Source organism: Ambystoma mexicanum, chromosome 14 (genome assembly GCF_040938575.1).
Source record: "Ambystoma mexicanum isolate Mex_15411 chromosome 14, UKY_AmexF1_1, whole genome shotgun sequence".
NCBI classification, from domain to species: Eukaryota; Metazoa; Chordata; class Amphibia; order Caudata; family Ambystomatidae; genus Ambystoma; species Ambystoma mexicanum.
In genome coordinates this window covers 162,954,390-162,980,779 of record NC_090940.1, presented here as the reverse complement: position 1 = coordinate 162,980,779, position 26,390 = coordinate 162,954,390, and the positions used below count along the sequence as shown (strand labels likewise).

The 26,390-nt window shown below is 45.6% G+C and overlaps 1 protein-coding gene across 4 annotated transcripts in view; it reads right to left on the bottom strand.

The window, feature by feature from the left end:
* MAPKBP1 (mitogen-activated protein kinase binding protein 1) overlaps window positions 1-26,390 on the bottom strand; it is a 787,404-nt gene that overhangs the window by 158,456 nt on the left and 602,558 nt on the right. For all 4 annotated transcript variants that reach the window (XM_069638801.1, XM_069638804.1, XM_069638802.1 and 1 more), the window contains 3 exons: window positions 5,649-5,743; window positions 5,265-5,326; window positions 4,448-4,669 (listed from right to left, as the gene is read on the bottom strand). In XM_069638801.1, coding sequence (XP_069494902.1) covers window positions 4,448-4,669; window positions 5,265-5,326; window positions 5,649-5,743 — 379 coding nt within the window. The remainder of the gene's footprint in view (window positions 1-4,447; window positions 4,670-5,264; window positions 5,327-5,648; window positions 5,744-26,390) is intronic.

Below are 26,390 nucleotides of genomic sequence, written 5' to 3'. Positions count from 1 at the left end.
ACCAGATTAAGGTCCCAAATTGGAACCTGGATGGGAGTGGGGGCAGGGCATTGGTGAGCCCCTTTAGAAATTGTGTCACCAGTGGAATTTTGGAATTTTGAAATATGACCATTCCTCCGACGAGAGCTTGTAATTGGACAGTGCCGCCAAATAGCCTTTAATAGTCCCACTCTGGAGCCTCCGATTGGCTAAAGATAGTAGAAAGAATAAAACATCTGGTATTTGCACAGAAAAGGATCTACATTTTTGTCTTTGCACCAGTTGCAGAATTTGTTCCAACAGCAACAGTATAAAGACTTTGTTGCTGGCCTTCTGGCCGAAAGCAAAACCTCCATTACGTCATCCGGGAAGTCGCAATACTTGTATCTCAGCCTCTCAGAAACCAAGCGTGAAGGCAGAGTGTCTTGAACTCTGGTGGAGAACCTGACCCTCACAAGAGAAGGTCCTCTCTTTGTGGAAGACGCATTGGAGGGCAGATGGACATGTCCAGAAGGTCTAGGTACCATGTCCTCTTGACCCAATCCAGGGCAATTAGGATGCGTTTCCCGAACTTTCTCAACCTCCCGATCACGTGAGGAATGATAGGGACGGGATGAAACGTGTACAGGAATGGCAATTCCCAGTCCACCACAAACGGGTCTCCTAAAGCTCATCTTGGGGGAAATTCCCTGGAGCAGTACAGTTCGCACTTCCGGTTGAAACTGGGCACAAACAGATCCACTAAAGCTCCCCAAAAGGGTGAAGATCTCTTGAAGGACTTCTTGAGATAGATGCCACTTGTGGGAGACTCTGCTCTGCCTGCTCAGAGCGTCTGCCATCATGTTCTGCTCTCAGGCTAGGTGAACTGCCGATAGGGAGCTTCCTTCTTGAATTGCCCAGTACCGGAGCTGAATTGCCGCTCTGCACAGTGGTAGTGACCCTAAACCACCTCTTGTTTAGGTAGTACATTCCCACTGTGTTGTCCGTCATTATCAGGACATTCTTCCCCCGCACAGAGGGCAGGAAGTCCTTCAGCGCTAGTCTGATTGCCCTCAGCTCCAAAAGATTGATATGCAGTTTGGACTCTGATGGAGACCAACGACCGATTACTGTCAGATTGTTGGGGTGAGCTCCCCACCCTGTGAGTGAGGCATCAGTCACTGTTCTCTCTGGCCATGGTTGCCAAAAAGGCCCACCACAGAAGATCCTGTGCGACCCTGTTTGGAACCTGAAATAGGTCCGACATCTTTCCTGAGAACTGGGACCATTGAGTTCTGACAGCCCATTGAAGGGATCTCATTCTCAGGCGGGCCTCTGGCACCAGAAAAATGCAGGATGCCATGAGGCCGAGCAACCTAAATAAAATGCAAAATAAAAAAAAATAAAAAAAACCAAGGGAGACACTGGGCACTCCGAAATTTGGTGACTGTCTGCAAAATGTCTTGAGCCCTCACCGCGGGTAGCGAGCTCTTTCCCAAGGCTGTATCCAGAACAGCTCTGATGAACTGGAGCTTTTGAGAAGGTGTCGTATGGGACTTCTTGTAATTGAAGGAGAAGCCCAGTCTGAAGAGAGTGGCAGGTGACGTTGAGATGATCCAGGACTTGTTCGGGAGAATGCGCCCTGATCAGCCAATCGTTCAGTTAAGGGTAGACATGAATCCCCCCTTATCTCCCCTCCTCTCCTGAGACTCGCTGCCACCACAGCCATCAGTTTGGTGAAAGCGCTCAAGGCTGAGGTTAGCCCGAATGGCATAACTTGAAATTGATAACGAGTATCACCAACTGCGAACCTCAGGTATTGTCTGTGCTCGAGATGGATTGCCACATGAAAATAAGCATCCTGAAGGATCAATGACACCATCCAATCCTGGAGTTGGAGGGCCGGAAGGATCTGAGAAAGAGGGACCATCTTGAACTTGTCCTTCCTGAGGAACTTGTTCAATTATCTCAAGTCCAAGATGGGTCTCAGTCCTCCGTTCTTCTTGGGTATTAGAAAATAAGGGGAATACCATCCCTTGTTCCTCTCCGCTACAGGCACATAGCACCTTTCTCTAGCAGGGTTAAAATTTCCTGCACAAGGAGCGGATCTGCAATCCTCAGAGAGGCTCCCCGGTGGACTGCTCCGAGGTCTCTGTATGAAAGGAAGGCAGTACCCATAGGCTATGGTTTCCAATGCCCAAGCACCCGAAGTAATGACTTTCCATTCTTCTAGATGCTGAGACAGTCTGCCTCCCAGTGGCGAGTGGTGACTCAAGACCTCAGAGGTTCAGTCGGCTGATGCAGGGGCAGGTGGTAAAGATGCCCCTGCTTCAGATAGCTTCACACCTCTCCCACCAGGAGGGAACGATCTTCCAACTGAGGAGAAGGAGCAACAACAAAAAAAAAAAAAAAAAAAAAAAAAGAAAAATCTACCCCTCCAAGGCTGTCCACTAGGGCAAAAAGGCTGAGGCTGCCTAATAGCGGCACCTAAAGATTTGGCTACCGCCTTTGAGGTCTGCAACTTCTCAAGGCTCTCGTCAGCCTTGTTGCCAAAAAGGTGAGACCCGTCAAAGGGCATGTTGAGTCTGGATTGCACATCCAGTGCAAAGCCAGACTTCCTCAACCACACAAATCTGCGTATAACAGTGCTAGTAGCCATGGCTCTGCTGATGCGGTCAGCCGAAGTCAGACCTGACTGAAGAGACTCACATGGCTGCTTTGCTCTCTCTAATTATGGCCAAGAACCAGTCTCTTTCATCCCCCTTGGTAATGTGCTCTTGCACCATGGAAATGCAATCCCATAGAGAGAATGTACATTTTGCAAGGGCACACGTGGAGTTGGCTGATTTGAGCGCAATACTCCCTGCAGAAAATACTTTACTTGCCCATCCATCTACTCTTTTGTCATCCCTATCTGGAGGGATGGTAGGGTAAGCTGCTTGCTTAGAAGTTGCGGTAGCTGCCTGTATGACCAGACTCTCTGGAGTGGGGTGTTTAGACACGTAGTCGGGGTAATATAGGATCTGACGGAGGACCCTTATCCAGGATGTCTGTCAGATCATCCTGTTTGAATGGTAATGGAGGCCTACTCCACCCCATATATTCCACTACCTTGGACATGAGCCGTCTATATGACGCATCAGCATACTCTCCTGCCGCTAGCCTTCCAAACTCTAGCTCAGGTGAGGTGTCCACCCCACTGGTCGTCTGCAGGTTGTCAAAGTCTTTCAACCAAACTGGAGGCCAAATGGTGCCTCGCTGTCTGAGGGTTCATGTGCCTCATATATTGAGATAAGGGACTTAAAATAGTCCTTCCTTGGTAAAGGCACAAGTCTTTTCAGGCACCCACGGTTTAATGAATAATGGATTAGACGCTGGAAGAGTCTTAGAAACTTTTTTCACTGGCACCATAGGTTTTGATGTGGCACTCTACATCGATATCTATGTCGATCGTGCAGCTGGCGTCGATGCCTTTGGCGAAAGTGACATAGATGTCAAGGGCTTGCTGGCATCGAAGGTGCAGCTGGCATTGATGGTGTTGATGACCTCGACTTATGCTTTCGGCTTGACGGATCCTTCAATGACATGTCATCGGATCGAGGCCTCGACGGAGCAGGTGAGGGTCAGGCCTTCGTCCGGGGCTCATGGGGGCGCAGGACTTAGGTCAAGCCCTTCCCAGCTTCTTTGGCAGGTGCAGTAGGAGCATGGCTTTGAGGTTTTTGCTTTTCAAATAGCCTCCCACTCGGCCGGAGTGGATTTCTTTGTGGGGCAAGATACCCTCTCAGGGGAAGCGTCTGAAGTCAAAGGCGGCGACCTATGATGCCTCTTCTTGGACTTTGACGAGTGGTGGAAGCCACTCCTCGATCTCGAACTCTTAACTTTCTTCCTCCGAGGAGAGTCGCCTCTCGACTTGTTGGTCGAAGGTTTTTTGGTTGGGGTACATGATTTGGGGTTTCGACTTACCATCAATTTCCACTTTCGTTCCTTCAAGGCCTTTCTGTTAATCGACTGGCACTTGGAGCAGTCCGAGGTGTTATGTTCCACCCCGAGGCACCACAAATCTATACAGTGTGGATCGGTCAATGACATTTTGGACCCACAATCTCGAGACTTCTTGAACCCGGTCTTTGGTGAAGTTGTTGTGGACGAAGAAGACATACTCGATTTCTCAAAGTAATGAAGTAGTATGAAGTAAAGAAGCGCGCCCTATTTCTCGAAGCGATCGCATTCATGGAAAAACGGAACTGAAACCAACGGGCGCTGCGCGTGCTATATATGCCTTCGTTGACATCCTTGAGACGGAGGCCCTTGAGGGACATTGAGTCAATGCCGTCGACACACAGCGCCCTCTGCCGAATGTTTTTCCCTAAGCACCTAAAGCTGGATATCGAATATTAAAGAGGAATACATAGGAGGACACAATCCATTTGAAAAGAGAAACTATGAATTCCCTGTGCATATCTGAAATAATATTAATGAGGAGTCTTACTATGCTGATGTGTATTGCTGGAGTCTCGTGCCTCACGGCATCATCTTCGTTAAGCGAGTCTCGACTAGGACTACGAGAGACCGAAAACGACTCCAACTGGCGCAAATCAAGCATAGATTTCACAGTCATTTCGATGTTTCCTGTGGGTTGAGACCAACGCCCACGTTGTCGGGGCGTATTGAGATCAGTGTCAAAGCGCTGTGAAGATGACATATCTCTCCCCTGTGAACAGAAGACAAGAAACAATGTACTATTTCACACCACAAACTTGAAAAAAACCTTACGTGCCTTCAAACTATAACTCCTTTAACAATTTGCCTCACAAATGCCAGAGGAACAGACCTGGAGAGGAGAGGGCATAAGACAGCGCGCGAAAGACTGTACAAACAAGCAACTGAAAAGAACTGATTGGTTAGGAAATAAATCTTGCAACTCACATTCCAAATAGGCAGATCACATACACTTTCCCTTGACACCAGAGAATGGATACATATGAACAACTCTAGTGAAATAATGTCTTCTAAGGCAGAACCTGAATCTGACAACGGTATATGAAACGCAAGCATGATAAGCATCTGCCAAAAAACACCTAAGAGTAACAGAAGGATCATGCTTTTATTCTACTTGTGCATAATGCTTTGTCACACAGTGCATCTATTTCTGCAACAATGGGAAAAAACATTGTGGGGCAGCATAAAGATGTCATCAATTTAGAACCATCTCCTCCAAGCACTCCCTTTCCCAAGCACTTACAATCTGATCTAATCACACTTACAAGCTAATGGGAGTGTTTGGTGCTTTGGAATTTGCTACTCACCCTCTTCTTTTCCCAGTAGGAGAGACTTCTGGCGAAAGGTATGGCCATTTCTGAGATTTTGCCTGCAGGAAAAGAAAGGACATTCAAAAATGAATTGGAAAATTCGGGCTGTATGTAATCTTCTACTCCTGAATCCCTGGCAAGCCAAAGCGGACTCAACTGTGGTCTGTCTTCACCAGAAGTCCCTGTGGATTATTTCACATCTGCCTTGAACAATTGCTTCTGCCTCTAAATGTATAAACGGTCCCCATCCGGCATGCATAAGCATACCTAGAAAGATCATTTGCTTTACTCTCCAGACCCCACGCATATTCCCACCTCTTGCAGTCTGCTTCAATGCTGCATACTGTGCCACTGTGGAGATCCATCTAAAGCATTTCTCACCTGGCACATCCTCCTCGTTTACATCATCTTCCCCTTCTTTGTCACTGTCCGATGAGAGCACAGGCACCGGCGACATGACTGCAATTGTTTCACGTCTGGAATGCAGGGGATTTGAAGAGAAAAATATTACCATACTTTGGTGTTCCAGGTGTTGAAATTCTAGACATTGCTAACAATGAGCCTCATTAAAGCTACAAGACTACAAAGGGTGCACAAAGGTTTAGCCGTCACCCTACACTCTTAACTCAATTTAGACTAGTCGCCGGTGGGTCTAAAGTTGTGGATGAAGGTCGCAGTGGGCAATGAGAAGGAGCCCATTGTCAAAGAGCAGAAGAGTTGCTACTGTGAGTGGCATTGCCTTAATCATCTTGTCCCTTCATGTTCCCTTTTCTTGGTAACAGATGATCAAGCATAAAAGAGCAGGTGATGACCACATATATAGATGTCCAGCTTCAAGCAAACAGGTGTTCTAGAAGTGATAAACCAGGGAGCTGCTATAGCTAGATTTAAGCTTCCGGGTTGCTCACATGAAAGGTCCACAGGTCTTTATAGGAACCAGACTTTGCCCACCAGCACTAAGGAAGCACAAGCTGCTTTTCAGAGCAGAAGTGCATGAGTTACACTGGAACTTTATGCCTAGGAAATATGCACAACATGATGAAGCATGTTGGGAGCTAGTCTTCCTGTAGAATCCACATCATAGGTGGCAAGGATCCACGAAGAGGGGACAGAACACTTTAAAAAGAAAAAAAACGATTGATTTATGTGCATAATGTAGTAGGCTTGTTGGGCAGGACTGAGAACGGATCTGGTGTTTGTTTCAGATATTATCCACCTGGCTATAGCTGATGAAAACCCTCCTTAAGTCAGCCTTTTCCTGAGGGAGCTAAATGAGAAGCCTGTGCCATGACAGAACCAGATTGCTCGAGAGGGATTTGGGAGAAGGGGGACAGGTTGAAAGGAAGAGCTTACCTGGTCGAGTGACTCCGCCTTTAAAAGACAAACAAAAAGTGAGCAAAATGTACTCAACTTATTTAGATACATGTTCCAAGAGTTAATTTAATCCCAGACAGCCATTGAAAGTATGAGAGAACCCCTCTTAAAAGCTATGCCGCTAAATTGGACAGGTCCTTTAAATTAATTTTGTGGAAGTATAATTGAAATAGAATGCCTTGGAATCTATAGTTGTGCAGGTCATATTAGTCCGACGGCAACCAAGTATTTATGAATTCCTTGAGTTTTCAAAAGAACAATTTTGGGTTTGTGAGCGTGCGGTACAACATAACTCAGATTTCAGAAAAGATATCAGAGTGACACTGGCACTCTAAGTCCATGGTTCCCTTTCCTGCATAATCTAGGGATGTCCTATGGAACGGGCCGGAGCATGTTGCTAGGCAGCATAACATACCTTTTTCTGCACAAGCACTGTACGGTACCTCCCCCCATGTTTCCCATCCAACCATCAGTCCCTCTCTTTTAAGTGGGACTTGGAAGTCTATTAATAGCGGAGATTGGAGGGAGGGTGTATGGAGGAAAGGGAACTATGTACCAGTGTCACTACTGTGAGTAACTTGTCCATACTCTTACACCCCATCCTCTTCTCTATACTCTTGGGAGATTAAAAGGCACCCAGAGTACTACAAAAGGAAGGTTTTAACTACTTTGCAAAGAGATTCCACAAAACAGCTTGCCCAAAAGCAGCATCATTTCTGGAACTATCATCCAGTGAGAAGTATTCACAGAAAGAATGCGTGTTTGACTAGGTTACTGCTTTAAAAATGTCCTGTATCGGCAACTGTTTCCTGATCCTTAGGAGGGCTTTTACACTGTACCTTGTAAGCCTCCACTATGGTACGGACCATCCAGCGTGCTACTGAAGCATTGGGGGCTGCCGACCCCACTGAGGCTCCTCCAAATGTGATAAAGGTGGCTCCCCTTGCTCGTGCCACTTGTCCCTGTACAACTGGAGTACTCCTGCTACATCCAGGGTATGCAGCATCCTCCCAGCTTCTGTGGCATAGAGAGTGCATTTCGTGTTTGCGTGTGTTGCAAAGAGGCCCACCAAAGGCATTCCTCATGCCTGAAAAATTGCCTCAATTTCCATCTCCCACTCTTGAGAAGTGTGGGTTCGACACCCTTATATTCTCACCTGGAATGTGTGAGGCCACTGGCAGTATTACGTGTCCCAAACACTAATACCAGATGTCCAGAGGCATCGCTTCCACAAATTCATACCTCCCTGTTTGTTCCAGTAAAGCATTGCTGTGGTATGGTCTGTGTAAATAATAAGGACTCGTCCCCCCCCGCCAGTTCTGGTAGGAAAGTCAATTCCCAGAAAAATGCTCTTCAGGTCTAGGCAGTTTGTGTGTTGATCCCGATCTTCCACTACCCAACAGTCGTGGATTTCCCAGTTCCTGAGAATTGCTTCCCACCCTGCAAGGGAAGTGTCCACTGCCGACTCTCGCATAGGAAGGTGGAAACATGAATGGTACGTTGGCAATGAGGTTCTCCTCCGTCATCCACCAATGTAGGTCTGCATGCAGAGAAACTGGCATGCCAATCTCCTCAGGTTGCAGATGGGTGTCTTGACACCAGATGTTCTTGGGTGAAGTCTCAAATGCAACCTGGCCAGAGAGATCACGAGAATGCATGAGGCCAAAAGGCCTAGCAGTTGCTGAACTTTCCTTGCTGGTAGCAAGCAAATTCTTCCAGAGAAATGTGCAGCATAGTTTGAGGCTTTCAAGCATGTCTGACAGCGGGTAAACTCTCCCCCTTGTGCAGTCCTATACTATTCCTATGAACTGAAAACTGTTGGAGCCGTAATTGATTTTTCCAGATTCAGTGTCCAGCTCAATGCATGGGAAGGAAGGCTAGCTCAGGGGCAACGCGTTTGTTTTTGAAACAAGACAACACAGCGCAACACAGGTTCAAATCCTGATCCCGTGCTTAGAAACCACTTGCTGCTATTAACACGTTATAAAAGAACAATTATAATATGCTTGTTGCATGAGCAGCAAGACCTAATTCGTCACATGTGAAAGAGTTGAGCCCTGAATCAGCCAGTCATCCAAATAATGGTAGCTGTGTACCCTTGTAACCGAAGGTGAGACAAAGTCATCCATCCATTTTGCAAAGACCCACAGCGCCCAATTCAGACCAAATGGAAGGACATTGTACTGGTTGGGAAGTCCCTTGTACTGTGAACCCAAGTAATTTCCAATGCAGCCCCCAAACCGGTATGTGCATGCATGTGAAGATCCAAGGCACATTAACAATCCCCCTCCAGCAATGCTGTCGGGATCTGTTCAGGAGTGACCATTTTGAATCCCTTTGTAAGGAGGTAATAGTAAATTCCAGAATGGTTCTTCATTCTACCTTGTAAAAAAAGCACAAAAAGTATCCCTGCACCAGACTACACACTTATAGTGTCTATGGCATCCAATTTCTTCAATTTCATCTGCCCCTCTAACATGTTTGATGAAAATTGTTGGGGGGTGGGTGGAAGTGAGAGGGATTGAAGGAATTGGAAGGCGATAGCCGAAACATACTACTGACAAATTCCATACCTCTGAGGTTATGGCCCTATGAGCTGGTAAATGGAGGGAAATCCTCCCCCCCCCCCCCTACAGGCATATGGCTGCTGGGCCACTGGAGGGTCAAACGTTTGTGGTCTGTCCACCTTTGACTGTAAAAAGGTTTTTCCGAGTCCTCATTTTTTTTTGGGAGGTTGCCCTGAAGCTTGGCTCCTTTGGTCTCTGCCCTGGTTGCGGGAGAGGAATCCTCTAGAACCACTACTTGAGCCTTGTAGTTTGTGGGTACACAAATGTACCACTCTTCTGTGCAGGCCTTTAAATTGCCAACAGGCTTGTTGCCGTGAGGCTAGAAGCCCTTCTCCTTTGCCTACTCCTCATCAGTGGTAGGATGGAAAAGGTTTACCCCATCGAAGGGCAAGGCCTGAACTTTTTCTTGGATGTCACCCAGTAGCTTTTTGCTCTTCAGCCAGGCTACTCTGCACAAATCTATACACAGGCACATGCCTCTGGCAGCTGTGTTGCTTTGAGTGGCTGCCTACCCCAGCATATCCCTAGCTACAACTTTGGCATCCCGAAGGCCTCAGAAATTGTTCCTTTCTTTCAGATGGCAAGTCATCCACAAATTCCTCCACCTCCCGCCACAGCGTGTTGTACGCAGTGAGGATGGTGTCCGTTTGCCTGTCTAAGGTGCAGTGCACTGTACAAATACAATTTCTTTCCAAGCACATCCTGCACCCTTTCCTCCTTATCCAACAGCGTTATTGCTCTTTCTAAGGCACCAGTTGGTACCTTTCCCTGTGCTAGAGCAGCTGATAGCCACCAACCCCACAGCTCACTTTCTGGTGGTAACTAAAATGGTTCGGTCGGTTCCTGCTTCTAGCGTGAGTCCACTTTTTTAATGAATATGTGGCACATTATATGGCTTTTCCCAGAACTTTCTGGCTTCCGCAATAATATCCTTCTGCACAGGGATAACAACTCTCAGCCTTTTTGCTTAGTATTTCCGAGAGAACCCCCGGACTCAACAGGAGGCTTTCTAGTATGGCAAGCTGTAAGAATTGAACTAAGCCCCAAACCCGATTTTGGAACATCCCAATAATGAGGTTTCCTCTTGTTCCTCCTCCTCCTCCTCCTCTTCCTGCATTACCGTGCTTGGTGGTGCCTGGGCGAGTGTATGCCCTATGAATCCTTGAGCGGATATCGTGGCCCGAGCCACCATGGTCTGCTCTGAAGATCTGTATGGGAGTGATCAGGAAATCACAACCCCAAAGTCCTCGATAAGAACAGGTATAGGATCTAAAGCCAGAAGAGGGAGATCCAAGGGGTGAAAACCGATCACCCAAGGAACAAGGGTGAGCCCCAGAAGAGGGGGACCCAGTGGTGAACATTCCTCACTGAAAGCAAAATCAGAAAACTTTCATTTTGTTGGAGGAACCTTTGTTTTGTTATTTGAACACCTCAGGCCCTTGAAGGCAAGAGACTTTAAAGACACGAGACTTGGTCATCGATAGTCCTGATAGCTGCAAGGGATACTGTCGATGCTGGGAAAGCTAGAGTGTGCTGTGCTTCAAGATCCCACCTTACTCTGTGCTCAAAACGTGGGGAAGAACCAAGCTACTGCATCTCGATATATTATTTGCACTTTTCTTTTCTTGAAAACCATCCCACACACTTTTTTTTATTAGCTGTAAGGTTTGGCAATAGGTTTCTCAGTATAGGCCCTTTTTATTTGTGACAAAACGCCAGGAGGACTGCATTTTTTCATTTGATGGTCGACGCTTTCTCACATCTTAGATTTATTTTAGATTAGGCGTTTTTCCACCCTGCATTAATTTTTCAATAAAAACACTTGAACTATGATCACTTTTACTTGTTGCCACCATGAGTTGCTTACAGTATCTACATGTGGGGTGGCCGGTGTAGTCACCACTTGCGCCTGCATGATTTCTTTAATCAGGTCTTTGAAGAATCCTCTCATGTCTGAATCTTGTAAGAAGTTCTTGAACTATGTCACCAGCTGTTCTGCTTCCCCTGGAAGGCTCCTCTGACCTGTCCCGGTGACCAAATAAGGTTGTTGAGAGCCTGAGTTGTATAGCCCCCAAAGGCTACGTGGGAACCCACATACCATGGCAGTAATCCCATATATGGCTCCTGTGACTGGACAGTCCAGAATACATGCAGCACGAAGGGCATTGGCAGCGTCTCGGAGGTTGAGACACAGCTCTGTTTATGTGTCATGTGCTTGTATGGTACAGCGCTTTGGTCTGCCCCTCCAGTGCAGAAATCACCAATGCCTGCGTGACTTGCACCGTGCTAGGCTCCTCTGGGGGTTCGCTCAGAGCAGCAGACATGCCTTTTCAGGGTTCACCCCTTTTTGTGAATGAGATGGAGGCCCGTTTTCTCTGGGCCCCATACCTCACTTGGGGCTCTGTGTGTGTTCACATCAGCCTTTCTTGCCCGCTCCCCAGGGCTTGTTAGTGCCCACCTGAGGTATATACTCACCTCAAGTACGTGGGACAGGGGTTTCCTCCCTCTGCTGCCCTTTTGCACAGGGTAAACCAGGGGTCGAGTCCCTGATGGGCCCAATGGCTCTACCACTCGCAGCCTTGTTAGGGCATGTACAGGTTAATAACCTGCGATGCGTAGGAGGTCCCCCTCAGACCATACTGCCTTGGGTGGGGTGTTGCAGGGGTTATGGGGAAGAGGGTCACCAGAACCCATCCCGTGTGAAAGCTTTTAAAGTGACAACGGCACTGGGTGCCCTTGAAAGAAAAGACGGTCCACTTTGAAACATTGGTCTTCTGTGAGCTCTTTGCCGAAAGAGGCCTCCCAACATAGTAGTAAAAGGAGGGACATGGAGCATGCGTGCAAGTACGCCATATGCGAGACCTCCCAAAACAAAAATAGGCAAACAGTGTGCAGGTCCTGTAGGTACTGTGTGGCACGCCTGAGCCTGTATGTGAAATATAAAAAGTCTATTATGCTGCCTATCCTGTTTTGGGGCCACATCCCAAGAAGAGCATGGAGGAAAGGGGACGGGACATAAGAGTATCAAGGATTGACCTCTTGACCAGTAAAAACTCAGTTAAAAGAAAAATTCTGAAAAGAGTTCTCTACCTCCTCAAAGTCGAATAGGAAGGTGGTTATATCCGCTCCTTCATCCCCAAGAAAAAGTAACTAAGTAACCAGTGTCATTTTTCCAAGTAACATTGCGCAGAAAATGAACTATTCTTAAGTGGACTATAAATACCAAGTAAAGTTAACTTGATACCTTCTCCATTTCATGGTTATAATCCCATGCTCATGTGACCCATTAATAAATGCATCAAAGTATTTTGCTCTTCAAAATAAAAGCTTCTACCCAAAAACAAAACTGGTCAAATATGAATAGCCAAGTTATACCTAACAAACATTCTTGTATCTGCGTGAAGCTAGCCATCAATGGAGTCCAACATTTTATAGTCGAATCGGCAAGTCCTTTGTGAATCCAATATTTTTTTCTGATGCCAACATTTGGTGGTTTCAGAGAAAACCAAGTAAAATGTATTGCTTTAATTCAATATTAAATGACCAGCTCTATGTTTATATTGCAGAGTATTTGATTATTTCGTCTAGAAGTTATTCAGATTTGCTTATGTACGTATGGATGTTTGTGGGCAGCATTGTGAATATGTACATTAGCGAGATAATAGAAGGCAGGTTGAGTTTCCTGTCTGTAGACAAGATGCCTGTATTTATGAGGAATACTGTGGGTGCCCTCTCCAGCATTGAAAGTAAGAAGGCCACCCTAAATATGGTGAACAGAATATTCAGATTAAAAACTAGTTTCATGTCCCAGTTTGTGGGGTGGAATTTGTGATGGGTGGTGTTCTGTCAGGTTAACAAGGGGGGGGGGGGGTCCTGGGAGTCCATCTGCCATCTTTACCCAGATTCTTTAGCTCACTTTCTTCCATAGAGGAGAAATATCCTTAACATATCAGTCTTTGTCCTGCCCTGGGGCAGTCCAGCACCGGAATGCTAGGCAATTCTCCTCTGAACAAGAGCACCAACAGCAGTCTCAGATACGCGTTTTGTTCTGGTTGGACCTCATCAGTAGGGTGGAGCCGTGCCTCTCTAAGAATAGTGAGCAAGGGGTCCACGTCTGGATTCCCCTAGTACCTCATGGTAACACCCAAAGTTACTTAAATTTTGCAAATTAACAAGGGGGGTCCTGGGAGTCCCTCTCCCAGACATTAGTCCTGGTTACAAGATCCTTATCCAGATTCTTTAGCTCACTATCTTTCACAGAGGTTTTCTGTCAGGGACAGACCTCCATAAAATAATTGCACTATTTTGATAGATTCCATAGGTTGAAATACTTCCACAACCGCTTAAAAGCGACAGAAAACAACGTCTGTGCTCCACAATGGGTCTCGGAAAGACATGGTGTTAGGCAAAGTTTGTATGCAGTACCCTCTGGTAACTCTACAAACAACTATGACTACAGGTATAGGCAACCCAACCTTTGGTATAAGCTTGTACTACACAGTTTTGGTAGAGTGTTGAGCAGCCAGGCTCATCTCAAGAGGGGAAATGTGAGCTGTAGTGGAGTTACACAGTTTCACGTATTCAAGTAAACTCTTATACTCAAGGTTTCTTGCATAAACAATTATTAATCAGTCAGTTATAAAGCATTCTTCAGAAGGGAGCAATAGAATAGTAACACACACATACACTTCAATACTATTCACTCTTAGTTTCTGAATCAGACAATACCCTTTTGGGATGGCCCACAGACAACCTAAACCCACAGGTGACTTCAATAACAAGAGTGCTGGGGACATTAATATCTTACTGTTGGCATTCAGAATACTCTTAATAGTTGGTAAAAGGCAAACATTATTAGAACAAGAGACCACAAATATTCCTAAGCAGGTAAGTACTTCTAGATATTCTCAGAAGTCATTCAATTCAATAGGCTAGGCCAAAGTCAATAGGCAAAAGTCTTGGATAGGATGAAGCACTTCCGATAGTTAAATGGAACACTCTTTGCACACGTTCTTATGAGTCTTTGATGAAAAGAATTAAATGTAGGGCCACAAGCTGATTTGACTTGTTAGTTGTAGAAGTTTCAAGCACTTTTACGGTAAGAGGTAAGTTCTTAGACTTGTTTTACAGTACCTTGGTAAAGAAAAGATGCAGCTGATTACTTCTGTTCTTATGCAGCTCTGCAGATCTCACTGTTCCTGGGCCTCTGTCGCTGGGACCAGATGGAGGATGTCGGGGGACTCCTGCAATGCAATGGGACTGTCAAAACCTGCAACAAGCAAACTTCACTTTCAGTGGCTGTTTCACGTTTCAGCTACTCGCGTCTACGCGCAAATGGTAACACTGTGGTTCCTGGCTGTCAAGATGGACTTTCCTTGCTTCTGGGGTCCCGCACTCTGCTGAGCGGGCTCAGGCTTGGTCAGACCTGCTTCCTGAGAGTCCCGAGGATCTTCCAAAAGCTTTAGGCCAGCTTAAAAGCAATGCACACAATCTGGTGTTCCTCTCCCTGACTATATGGTTTCCTGCAGCAACTGAGGAAATTCAACCAGCTCTGCGATGGATGCCCAGGTGGCTTACTTTGGAGTTGATTGGTCCCACCAACTCAGGGGGAGAAGTCGTCCTTGCAGGGGCTTCTCTGTCGATGCAAACTTGGCATTTTGGAACTGCAGCAGAGCTTCACCGGGCAAACCAATGGTCCAGGAGTTGCAGCAGGCGTCCTCTTCAAATTCTTTGGTTCCTTTGTCCAGTGGTCGACTCTGCCTTCCAAGACAAAAGACTAATTTTATTCAGTTCTATCCCATTCATGCCAGCCTAGCTGTCAGTCAGCCAGCAGAGTGGCTGTCTTGCCGGACAGTCAGCCAGCCAATCACCACAGAGTGCATTTGGGTCTCCTAGGAGACTAAGCACAGTGAGTTTCGGGCACCTCCCTCACTTCCTGCCTACCCCAGACACTCTGGAGCCAGAGGCGGGCTTCACTCTTGAATCCCGCCAAAGGCACAAATGAACAAAGAGACCAAACCTAGTTTGGTGCGCAGAGAAAATCTCTAGAAGGACCTTTCCACAAAGAACTAGCGAAACAATACGACCAGGCGCCATTTTGACAAAGATGGCTCCCGTGGTTGCTTTACTTTGGCTGCGAACGCAGCCCGCGGTAAATGCAAACCATGGTATTTCAAATGAAACCACTGCCACCAACCATTCTGTGAGGAAAGGGTAACAAATGTTACATGAGCAGCTAGACACAACCCCTCCTAAGTAACCCCTCCAGCACTCTGTTGTAAGATAGGGTGTGCTGGGTCTAGCAAGTTACAATGGTAAGTAAAGTCAATTTCACTTTACTGCTCTGGGAAACAGTAGTTTATCTCAGAGAAGGTATTTAAACCTTTGGAAATCTGAAAGACTTCCCTGTGTCACTGCACTGAAGGCACTGTGTGACACCATGTAAAAGATGATGCCTATGGAGTTTGTCAGACTCCATAACCAAAAGAAATAGTGCATGAAAAATCACATTGAAATACATGAGTGGGGAAAAACGTTCCCACTCTCCAGGTTAAAAAAAATCAAGTCCTCAAAATCCAGCAAAGTTGCTGGGGGGTCTCTAAGGTGGAGGGAATTGGCACATTTGTGAGAATTCTCCCCAACACATGGCAGTCCACATCTCGAGTAACAGATGGGGCTTGCATGAGACCTGGGACGGCCACGTCTTGCGCAGCTAAGGTTAATGCATCAGGCCACGTTTGCACTGTACACAATTAATGTAGTTACAGGTAGCCACAAGCTGTCACCTCTAGAGAGGTCCTCCTAGAGCGCTGTGTAACTTGGAATAGAACTCAATGGGAAATCGACTAAAGACATAAGAAAGTGAGAATTATCTTCTGCATCGTAACCGCCTTCATACAGCTCATCTTGTGTTTAGTGCTGAAATTAACAGACTAGCTCAGTCATTCCCAAACTGCAACCTGGCCGAGTACCACAAGGCATTCATCCTCAAAAGCAAAAAACTGACACTCAAAAGATAGTTTATTGTTCTAGTGCAAAGGGATGGGTAAGACTTGAGCGGACTAACAATACAGTTAGCTAAATAGAGAGGTTCGGGTTTCAAAACGTGCTAGATCAGAATCTGGATAATCTGACCAATCAAATCCCAGTAGGAAAAAGCAAACCTGGAGAGGATTACCTCTCCAACACAGAAACCATGGCAATGGGAAAGCAACAAAGTTGCCAAAAAGCCGTTCACATACCGAGCTGCTTTTCATTACGTTAATTTCATGAAGTGGCTCTTTGTCAGGCCATGCGAGTGTTACCGGTATCAGGTAATATTATCCCCATATATATGGTCGCCGTACATAATATCGCCGGGAAAAGGTCATGGCGATATTATATGGGTGACCATATATATGGGGCGAGGGGCAGACAAAATAAATTCTCTGCCAGCTTCACCTGCAATCCCTGCCTACACCCCATAAAATACAAGCAGAAACTAAATGCTGCAAATCTAAACCCCTTCTCAAGAATACTAGTGGGGGAAAATCAAGGCTGATGACTTAATCTCTTTACAACACCTCAGTAGCTGCATTGATGGACATTGTTGCACCAATTAAATCTAAAATCATTGAAGTATTGAAAGTAAATGCAGAATAAATCCCACAAGATATGGGAAAAAAGTTAAAGACTTCCCGAATCCACTATAAAGCTGCTATTCTGGAGGCAAAGGAACAGCTCACTGCATCCAAATAGAAGCAGCTTCTCACTCTTCGAAATTAGTAAACATTCAGAAAAATTCTTCACCCAATTGAGCTTATTTACCATCACCCCGTCCTAATGCAATAAGATTGACCTTTTTCATGAAAAGATCCTTACAACCAGAACTCTGATCAATTCCTTGCAGGCTTCTTTGGCTGCGGGCAAGAACAACTGGTCTACAGTCAACTCAACCTCCTCAGCACCACCAATCCAGGACCAGGAGTCTGGGGTGCTGTTCCAATTTCATCCCGCTTCTTTGAATTAAACTAAATTTGTTCTGGCTTCCTTGAAGCCCACTAATTGCCTCAACAACCAATCCCTCCTTTGTTGTGAAGGAATGTGCCAAATCTCTAATGCATAGGTTTGATGCTTCATTTGTGAATGTCCAAGAAGCCCTTAAACAAGCATGTGAATTTAAATGAAGCCTACCCTTCAACCACACGATTGTGCTAGCTACCAACCCACAATAAATACCCCCTTTCTATTGAAGATTCTGGATCGGGTAGCCACTTACAGCTTCAAGCTTGCCTTTAGGAGATAAGTCTGGCATTCACCCAGGTAGAGGAACAGAGTTGACACTGGTGGATATGAACAATTCACTCACAGATCTTAGGTCAAGTAGCCACGCTGATGCTCCTCAACAGGATAGGAGGTAGGATACCAGGGACTAAGTGTCTTTATAATTAGACCAATGGTAAATGGGATGCAGACAATTAGGACAACCAGGATCAAGTCCTGTAGCTGCATACATTTGGGTTTCCAGATCAGAAATGTTAAAGAGCCTTACAGGCAGAGGGTGGGGTCACTGTTGCAGTACAACGACCCTCCACTAAGTTATGGGCCGGAGCAGAGTGCCATACGTCTGGTCAGAGTCTTTCTCCCAAGCAATAATTACCCCTCCTGAGGCCTATGGGGCTATTTGCAGATAATGGTATTAGCAATAGATGTTCTGGAGCTTTGTGCCTAAGTAAATCCGTTAACTTAATAATGAGACCAACGGAGTTAGTAAATTAAATGTAGTTTTATTTTGTAGTTTTTATTGTCTTTATATGTTAAGCATTTCAGTTGCAAACTTGGTTAAACTGGAGCAAGTTTAACATGAGCATGCGTTAGGGGCCGTGTAAAAACGTTCAGGTGTGCACAGGGAATACATCGTTTCTCTAAAAGAAAAACGTATTTTGGCTTCCTCATTGGTGTGCTAAATCGGATGTTGCAGTGAAGAAAAAAAGTACTCTTGGAGAGCAAGTGTCCGGTTGAAAGCCTTTGTGCCTGGAAATTGCATTATTGGTTCCCAGTCTGCTTTTGAAGGGAGAATGCAATCAATCCCAGTAGTTCTTGACTGCACTCTGAACTTTGATTGGCTGACAGGAGGTCGATAACAATTTCCATGTGTGAATATACAATGTCTCTGCAGCTTCCTTTAGGGATCACTCCATATTCAAGCCACAAATGGTCATATGGGCCAAATCTGCTTCTCTGCAGTACTTTACTCACCTGCACACAAAGTCTACAGCCTGGCTGCTTTCCTCTGCTCCATTATTTAAATTGTCTACCACCCCTTGGCTGGAGACAGAATCACTTTTGTTCCAAAAAGTATGACAGTTCACTGGCTAGCACTCTGAAGCCGTCAGGATAGCATATCACCACATAACTCATAACACTTAGATTAGCAACCAGAGATCCCAAACTTCCCATAGCAGTACATGAGAAATCCATCCAGTCCTGTTTCTTCCCTTTGGATTCTGGCACTTGTAGTTTTCTTAAATTTCAAATGGTAATGAAACTACAAGTAGCAGAAATCTAAGCAAAACGAGGACCTGCTGAACCTCACACGGTGCAACAGGAAACGAGAGCCCTGGTAGCAACTCAGATTTTCAGGCTGACAAAACCAACAGTTTAGAAAACCTTAAACTTCATTTTAGACCCTAGACTGGGCTAATGCATGGAAATGCATTAACCCAGTGTCCACGTTGTGCATGCTTGATTAGGATAGTCCTTCCATATCCAGTGCAGGCATTTCCTTCTGTGCCAACAGAAGCTTATCCTGAAGTCTTCTTGAAATTCATTGAAGGTTGAACACAAGCAGTCTAACTGCACAGATCTGTACTTCCTCAGTGTGCTTTCTATAGCCTCTGAAAAGGGACCATGTTTGAGGTATTGTAGAATTTCAGCTCTTCTAGAATGTGCAATATGTTCTGATGCCAGAATTCTAACATTTCTGAATCCCTATTAAGGGTTGTGGCATTTCTGAAAAAAGGGCCTGTTCCCATCTGTGTGAAACGGTTGCGATACTTCCCTCCATAGCCTGAATACCATTAGCCATAAATCCTTTGTGATGGGCCAATCTGATTTTAATAGTCATTCTTAAAACCATCCCAAAGGCATAACCTAAAGCATGGCCATAGATGGTGTCGTGTTAAACCAATCTCTTTACTCTTTTTGCAAGATTGGAAAGTATTGTATAAATTGGGTTAGACAAAGTCGAACGCCATTTGCAGATTACCACGCATACATTGTCTTTAAGGTTTTTACAAAATAAATGTGCCCTTTTCCAGACACCCCCCGCCCCCTGCATGGCCAATATTTTGTATTATTTAGTGTGCTTCATTTATTTAACTTTTCACACTTAAAATTACAAACAAAAAGACAATTCAATTTTAAAATATATAAACATTTACAAAGATATAAAGCTTACACAAAGAGCTGAAAGAAAGAAATACAAATCATCCAAAATCCATATTAAATTCATTCCACAAACCAACCTAATAAGGATTCTACTGCAGGATGCGCATATTTTCCCAATTTAAATCATTTTCCAGCAGGTTTTGTAGTAATAATAATATGCATCCACAAGTCTCTCAGGACGGCTGATTAGATCAGATGACCTTGACACAATAAACCCAGAAGACCTGGATGGTTGTGGGGCTGCGTAGCCTCAGTACAGGTCAACCAAGAATTAGAAGCCACACACCTCAGGGGAGCGAGCTCTTTACTGATTTCGTATCCCATGTCAACTGCCAGGCTATTATGCAAGTCTATGCAAAAAGGATGAGCATACTCCTCCGTGCCCCCTAAGGGGTTAAAACACAAAATGCTGCAATAGCACCATAGAAGCAACTGATTCGGCATGGTCCAACTTCCGGCGGGTCCACTTTCTTAATGTCCACTGCCTCAATCAAAACGGAGTGGAAAATCATGTGGACTAGTTTCAAAATGGCCTGTCGGTTCAAAATACACTGATCAGAGCCACAACATACGCTTTGAATTCTCAACACTTTCATTAGGGCCCAGTTTCTATTGCGAGCATTTCATAGTCTATGGGCCTGATTCATGGAAGTGTTTTATAATGGCGCAGTCCCATAGGAAAAGGTTCCATGAATCAGGCCCTACATCTTGTGCCGTCACACGTTGGTGTGTGACTGTACTGATCACTCCTAGGGTTAATCACCATACCTGAAGAGAAAAAAAAAAAAAGGCAAAAGACTCCCACAGGTTGATCCCCTATCTCAGATCGTGACTAATGGGTTCTTTTTGTTCCTCGAACAATAAGCCTCTCTTCAAGCATCAAAGAGTTAAGTGTGCTTTTAATGAGGTAATGTGGATTTTCTTTACAACTTCTTTTGAGATGGAGACAATTCCGTACATTAGGTCTACTTTCTCCAGCCCTTTTAATGGAAATTGTTCTTTTATTTCCCACCTCCCTCCGCTTTGAGGGTGGATGCCATTTTGTGGAGCTATAAATGCAGATATTGGTTAATCCTAGCTAACATCCATTCCTTTACACTCTTCAACACTCTTTTTCTTTCTGGTGAATTTCTCATCTTGCTTGATTTTCTGTTCAGATACGTTCATGTCCTCCACCGTAGTCGGAACGGTCGCGTTTTTTCAGTGTAACCTGTCTCGGCTTTGAACTTCACCTTTGTTTCCATCAATGTCTAAAGGTTTGAGGGATGGGAGGTCACCCATTTTAATCATCTTCTTTTGCCCCTTATTCCATTTATTCTTGTTCCTTAACTGCTGCTTAGGCCTTATGGGTTTCTGAATAAGATGTTGCCCACTCACTTCAACTGATCGATCTGCTCCTGAATATGTTCCAACTCTCCAGTAGAACTGATCGATCTGCTCCTGAATATGTTCCAACTCTCCAGCAGAAGCTAAGTGCCTTCTCGAGTTACCTTCCGATTGCGTTTCTTCAATACACACTATATCAGGGCAAATTATGTTAGAGATGTCACAAGCTACATTAGCGCATGCTGACTTAATGCCCACCTTCTTAATAGACGTCAGCTTTTGCGTATGCTCTGTTAGAATTTTGAAAGTTCTTCTGCCGTTTCTTTACCAGCAAAGCCAGTATCCAAGGCTTGTAATTATTAAAAGGTTTTTCACCCCTGATGCCTGCTATTAGGTTCTACCGATTCCCGGTTTAAACTACTGTCCAAACTTCCCTCCAGATTAAATACTTATCACTATTCGGCTCCATAACAGCGGAGTTTAATAAGGGAAGTTCTGGCATAGCCAACAAACCTTCATCCATCCATCCATCATCTCGGCCATGTCCATGTGAACACTTGGATTAATGCTCCTCAAGATGTTAGACTGCATAATGTCAGTGTCTTTACTCCATACTTCTACAGTAACACCGTCTGCTTCTGATCTCCCAGGAGGTGTTTGAAGAATGGCATGTTCCTCTTCTACATCTCGTGTTACCGATGTTTGGCATTGGGACTGTGCCTCCTGTTCAATTTCTGCATTAAGGGCAGTCATTGACCGTGCGCTTTGAGCCAAGACACGCAATGGAAGTACCCAGTTCTCACCCTGGAGCTCTGTGTGGCGTTGCCACAATTCGGGAAGTATTTATTGATTGTTTGCGTTAAAATGCTGTCCCTCTCTGGATCTCTTCTTTGTGCTGGGGTTGATTTCCCCCTTTCTTCCCCCGCAGGCCTGATGGGTGAGTTTTTTTTTTAGTTCCAGCAGGGATGGCAAGCGCTATACTAGTCACTGCATCATGCGCTTCCCTGTCCTGTCCTTTCCTTCCCGCTCTTCAGACTCCTGCCATAACCTCTCCCGTTGGGGTGCCTCCATGTTAGCCTTCCTGCTTCCGGGCGTGTGTCGCCATTATGCCGCTGAAGCACTGCTTCAGCATCCTATTCCAATTTATGCTGACCAGGAAGTGGTTCAACAGGCTTAGCTTATCGCACAGCCAACGCTAGGACAGATGGTTAATGTAGTGCTCTCCACGCAGCACCACTAACAGACAAAAGCACAATTCAAGTAAGGATGCAAACATGAGTGTTTTATTAGCACCCGTGATCTCTTGCAATAAGTTATAACAGAGGTTAAATAGAGTGTTACTGTCAATTATACTTTCCTCCGAGCCAGTGTCGGTTTTCTCAGCTGTGCTGCATTCAACTGCTCTTCCGTCTAAGCACAGACCTACTCTTTTTCCACTGTATTTGCTTTAAAGCACTGTGACGAATCTTCGGCTGTTGTCACTTCACCCCTAGGCAGAGCCCCTCTCCATGAGGCCAGGGAGGCCAGGCTGCTCCCCAACAGCCCCCCCTGGGGGTGGTACTCAGTTGGTGGATCTCATGGAGAGGGAGACCCCCTATGGGATTAGTGACAACACAGAATGCGGTATCCCCATGACTCACCTACCCCTAGCCCACCTTCCTACACCCATAACCTTCAACCCCTTACCAACACACTGTGCTATTGTCAGACTGTTATACTAAATAGTACTGGGACGAGGAAGAGTAGGCTCTCAAAGAAAAAACGTCCCCCTAGAGAGAGCAAGTACTACGACGAGGAGGAAAGAAAACCAGAGACTCCTTACCTAGTACTGAGACGAAGAAGTACTAATGTGACCCACAAAAAAACAGCAAGAGTGGTACTGCCACGAGGAAGAGATGCAGAGACAAAGATCTACTACAAAAAACAACATTGAGTAGTCTAGTTCTCTTCCTCTTGGTCCAAGCCAATACAAAACCGAATAAGGACCAAGAAACTTGAGAAGCCCGCCCTGGAGGAACCGCGAGACAAAGTACACTCTGGAAAGAGACTGACTGGGATGCCGAGAAGGGAGACCGACGCTAAGCTGGAAGCTGGTCCGGTGTGCAGGGGCCGCTCGACGAACAACAAGAAAGAAGCTCCTGGCCTCCACGAAGGTCGGCACAGGGGGAGAAATGGTCTCCCGCTGACAAGAGAGGAATGTGCACTGTGGAAGGACTGCAGTTCGGAGAAGGAAGCAGAGAGCAAGAGAAAGCCCACCGCAGACAACAGAGATAATCGTGGACCATGCAATAAAATACACAGATGAAAGGAGAGGTGGCGGCACCCTTATACAATGGCAGCACCAACTTGAAGAAACAAGTCGTAGCAGAAGGCCATATTCTTGGGTCTGGGACCTGAATATTTGTCACGAGACATTAAAGTGTGGAACTGTGAGGGATAGTTCTTGGCAGGATAGTGAACCAAGTCTCAGGATTGCAAGCATGGAACCCTCACCCATAGGGAGTCTAGGATCAATATTCCTCTTCATAGTCCCATTACCCAATGGATTGGGAAAACAAGGAGACATTTTGGAAGTAGAACATACCAGGGGAAGGGAGACATTTCCCCGTGGTGGTAGGTTTGTGAACATTGTGTGCTGCCAAGAGAAGAGACACATTCTCTTGGCACTTGTGGAATACAGTCAGAAGCCAGGGGAAGGTAGACATTCCCCCTGGTGGTGTGTTTGTTAGAACATGGTGTTGCATATTTTGAAATCATGGCAAAGGGAGACATTCCCCCAGCGCTGAGGACTTTGTGTTGGATCTTGGCGACCCTGAGGAAGACCAGGGGGAAGGGAGTAATTCCACCTGGTATTGGTAACTTTCTTTTGTGAGACATGCAATCCTGCTGAAAGGATTAGGAATCATTCTTTGTTAGATCAGTGAGCTGTGTATTCTGGGACATTGAGTAGCTCTAGAGTGAGAGGTCTTGGCCTGCTGGACGGAGTCATTTCTGGTTCATTCTTCCGCCCTTTCGGTTTTGTTATGTGAGAATTAGGTGTAAGGGGCAGAGTGAGGTTTGGGCATACAGGATATTGGACTTTTAGGATTTCAGACATCCAGACAAGACCCTTAGCATTTACATTTAACCACTCTTAGAGTCGGGGATAGGTAGGCTTTCCTTTTGAAGCTTAAATAAAGCAGATTGTTGGGAACATGCCACCTGTGTCAGTCTCCTCCCTCTGTACCTCTACAGAAGGCTTTTATTTTCCCACAGCAGTCATTAGATTCCCTATGTTTGGGCATATTGTCCAAGAATAAAGCCTCAATTAACGGGCACTGTGTTGTCATCTTCGCTCTTTTTTCCTTGGCATGTAGCAGCTGAGATCATACTAAGAAACAATGAGCATTTAGTTCTGCTGGCAAACGCAGTATGCAGCAGCATTTCGGAGGACTACAAAATCACTGTGCCAGTCACTCTGGAAATAAGTTGCGACTAGGTTGTCAGAGTATGGACTATCCAGTACTCTGTTCTGGGAATATGTCAGTGACAAATGGATAGTGAATTTAGTGTAAATTATTTCCAGTTCACTAGTATCAAATAAACGAGTTAGCAAGTACTTATTCATTTTTGTTTCAGGAGTTTTCAGATGTGGATAGTTGTGAGAAACCAAAGGGTGTCTCACTTGCTAGTCCCAGGGGATCTCGCTCTCAGGTGGCCAGAGCACGGCCATCGCCTTTGGATCCAGACCCTGTGGGTGGACCAGTATGGGAGGATCATCTGGGTGAGGGATCTTCGGGGAGTGGAGGCGAGGCAACAGATGGTGAGACGCAGTATCCCACCCCTTTCCCGTGCCCATACCCCAACCTATTTTGTAGTATTCGCCAACTTCCCAACTCCCCGCCTCCCCTTTCTACACAAACAGTGAGCCGAGGAAGGAGGCCAGAGTAACGAGGCTAACACTTGCTTCTCTCATTGGACATGTCCCGTTAATAAGGTCAGGCAAAGTCAGGCACTTTTACCTTAATTGCATACATCGGCTACTCATCTCCCCACACACGGATAAAAATCGGAACATTGAGACACACTGAGCAAGGTGAGACATGAGAAGGAGCAGATCTTCCGGGATGAAGGCGAACCCACTGGAGCAGAATGACAGATCGAGAGACCTTAGCGAGGGTTTGAGAAACCCTAAAGATCCCTGCAGGACGTGGTTGCCTCCTGGGAACCGTGAAGGATACGTAGAAAAAGCCAATTCCCAGACAAGAAGAAGCCTGTGTTGTGTTTCAAGGATGCCAGCGACCCTCCCGGGTGAACGGCAGAGTTGAGGCCGTGAGGCCAAGCCTGTGTTATCAACTTTGATTTGTGAATCAAAGCCGCAGAGAAAATAAAGGAATGAACACAAGTGAGTTAGCGAAAGACATGAAAGGCCGGTTTGTGTCAAGGAAAGATTGAAGCCGCAACATTGCATCTCACAATTGAAGGTTTTGTGCGTGCTGATGAGATGCAAAAGAAAGTAAACCAGTAGTGAGCTTTAAACTTACGATAACCGATGCCAGTGATAGGGTAGCAGAGTGGTCAGGCAAAAGAAAATAGCCCACTCGAAAGTCTATGAAATGTTTGATGTCTTGTTATAAAGCAACAAAGTGAGCAAACTCTGAAATTTGCAATGGTTAAGATTATTGCCGAAGTTATGGAACTACCAAGACCAAGAGACACTGGGGCAAATAACAAGCGAGAGCTAAAGTGAAAGTCGAAGTGGTCCTGCGGAGGTCTGTGACAAGCCATGCTCACTCAAAAGTCTTCAACATCAGTGAAAGGTTCGAACCAGACTGAGGGAGACCTGGAATGTGAAATAAGTTAGAGGAAGGGAACCCCTAACAAAATGTCAATGAAACTTGGAGAAGGGAACCCCTGCAAGTGCTGCGATTGTGAGGTCTGGGCCCTACATAGGAAGAACTTTTGGTGAACCGAAACCAAGCGACTTTAATGTGGAAGGCCACGCGGGCTTCGACCCATGTTTTAAACTGCCTTTTTGATAACTTGAGCCAGAGTGTCATTCTGTCCGTGTCGGGAGGGGATCCAGCCCCCTTGATCCTTTGTTATAACACTGACTTTCCGTTGTATACACATTCCCCTTTACACCTTTTTTGTAAAAGATAGGTCAGGCATTCATTTTTTTTTTTTTTGTACACGCCATTTTGATTTGACAGACTTACTAGGACTGGGTTTTCTTTATTACTTGATGGTAGAGACTACTCCCATCATAGCTAAGGGCCAAAGTAGAATTTTTCCAAACCCCAAGAATTGAATAAAGGTTTTGAAACTTGTAGCGGTTGTGTCAGTGTCACTTGTGATACCATGCCTCTCCAACATAGTTCATTCTTCTCTTAGCGGTTCCAAAGAAGAAAACGGGCAATGGGTATTATTCTGAGTAGCTGAGAAAAGT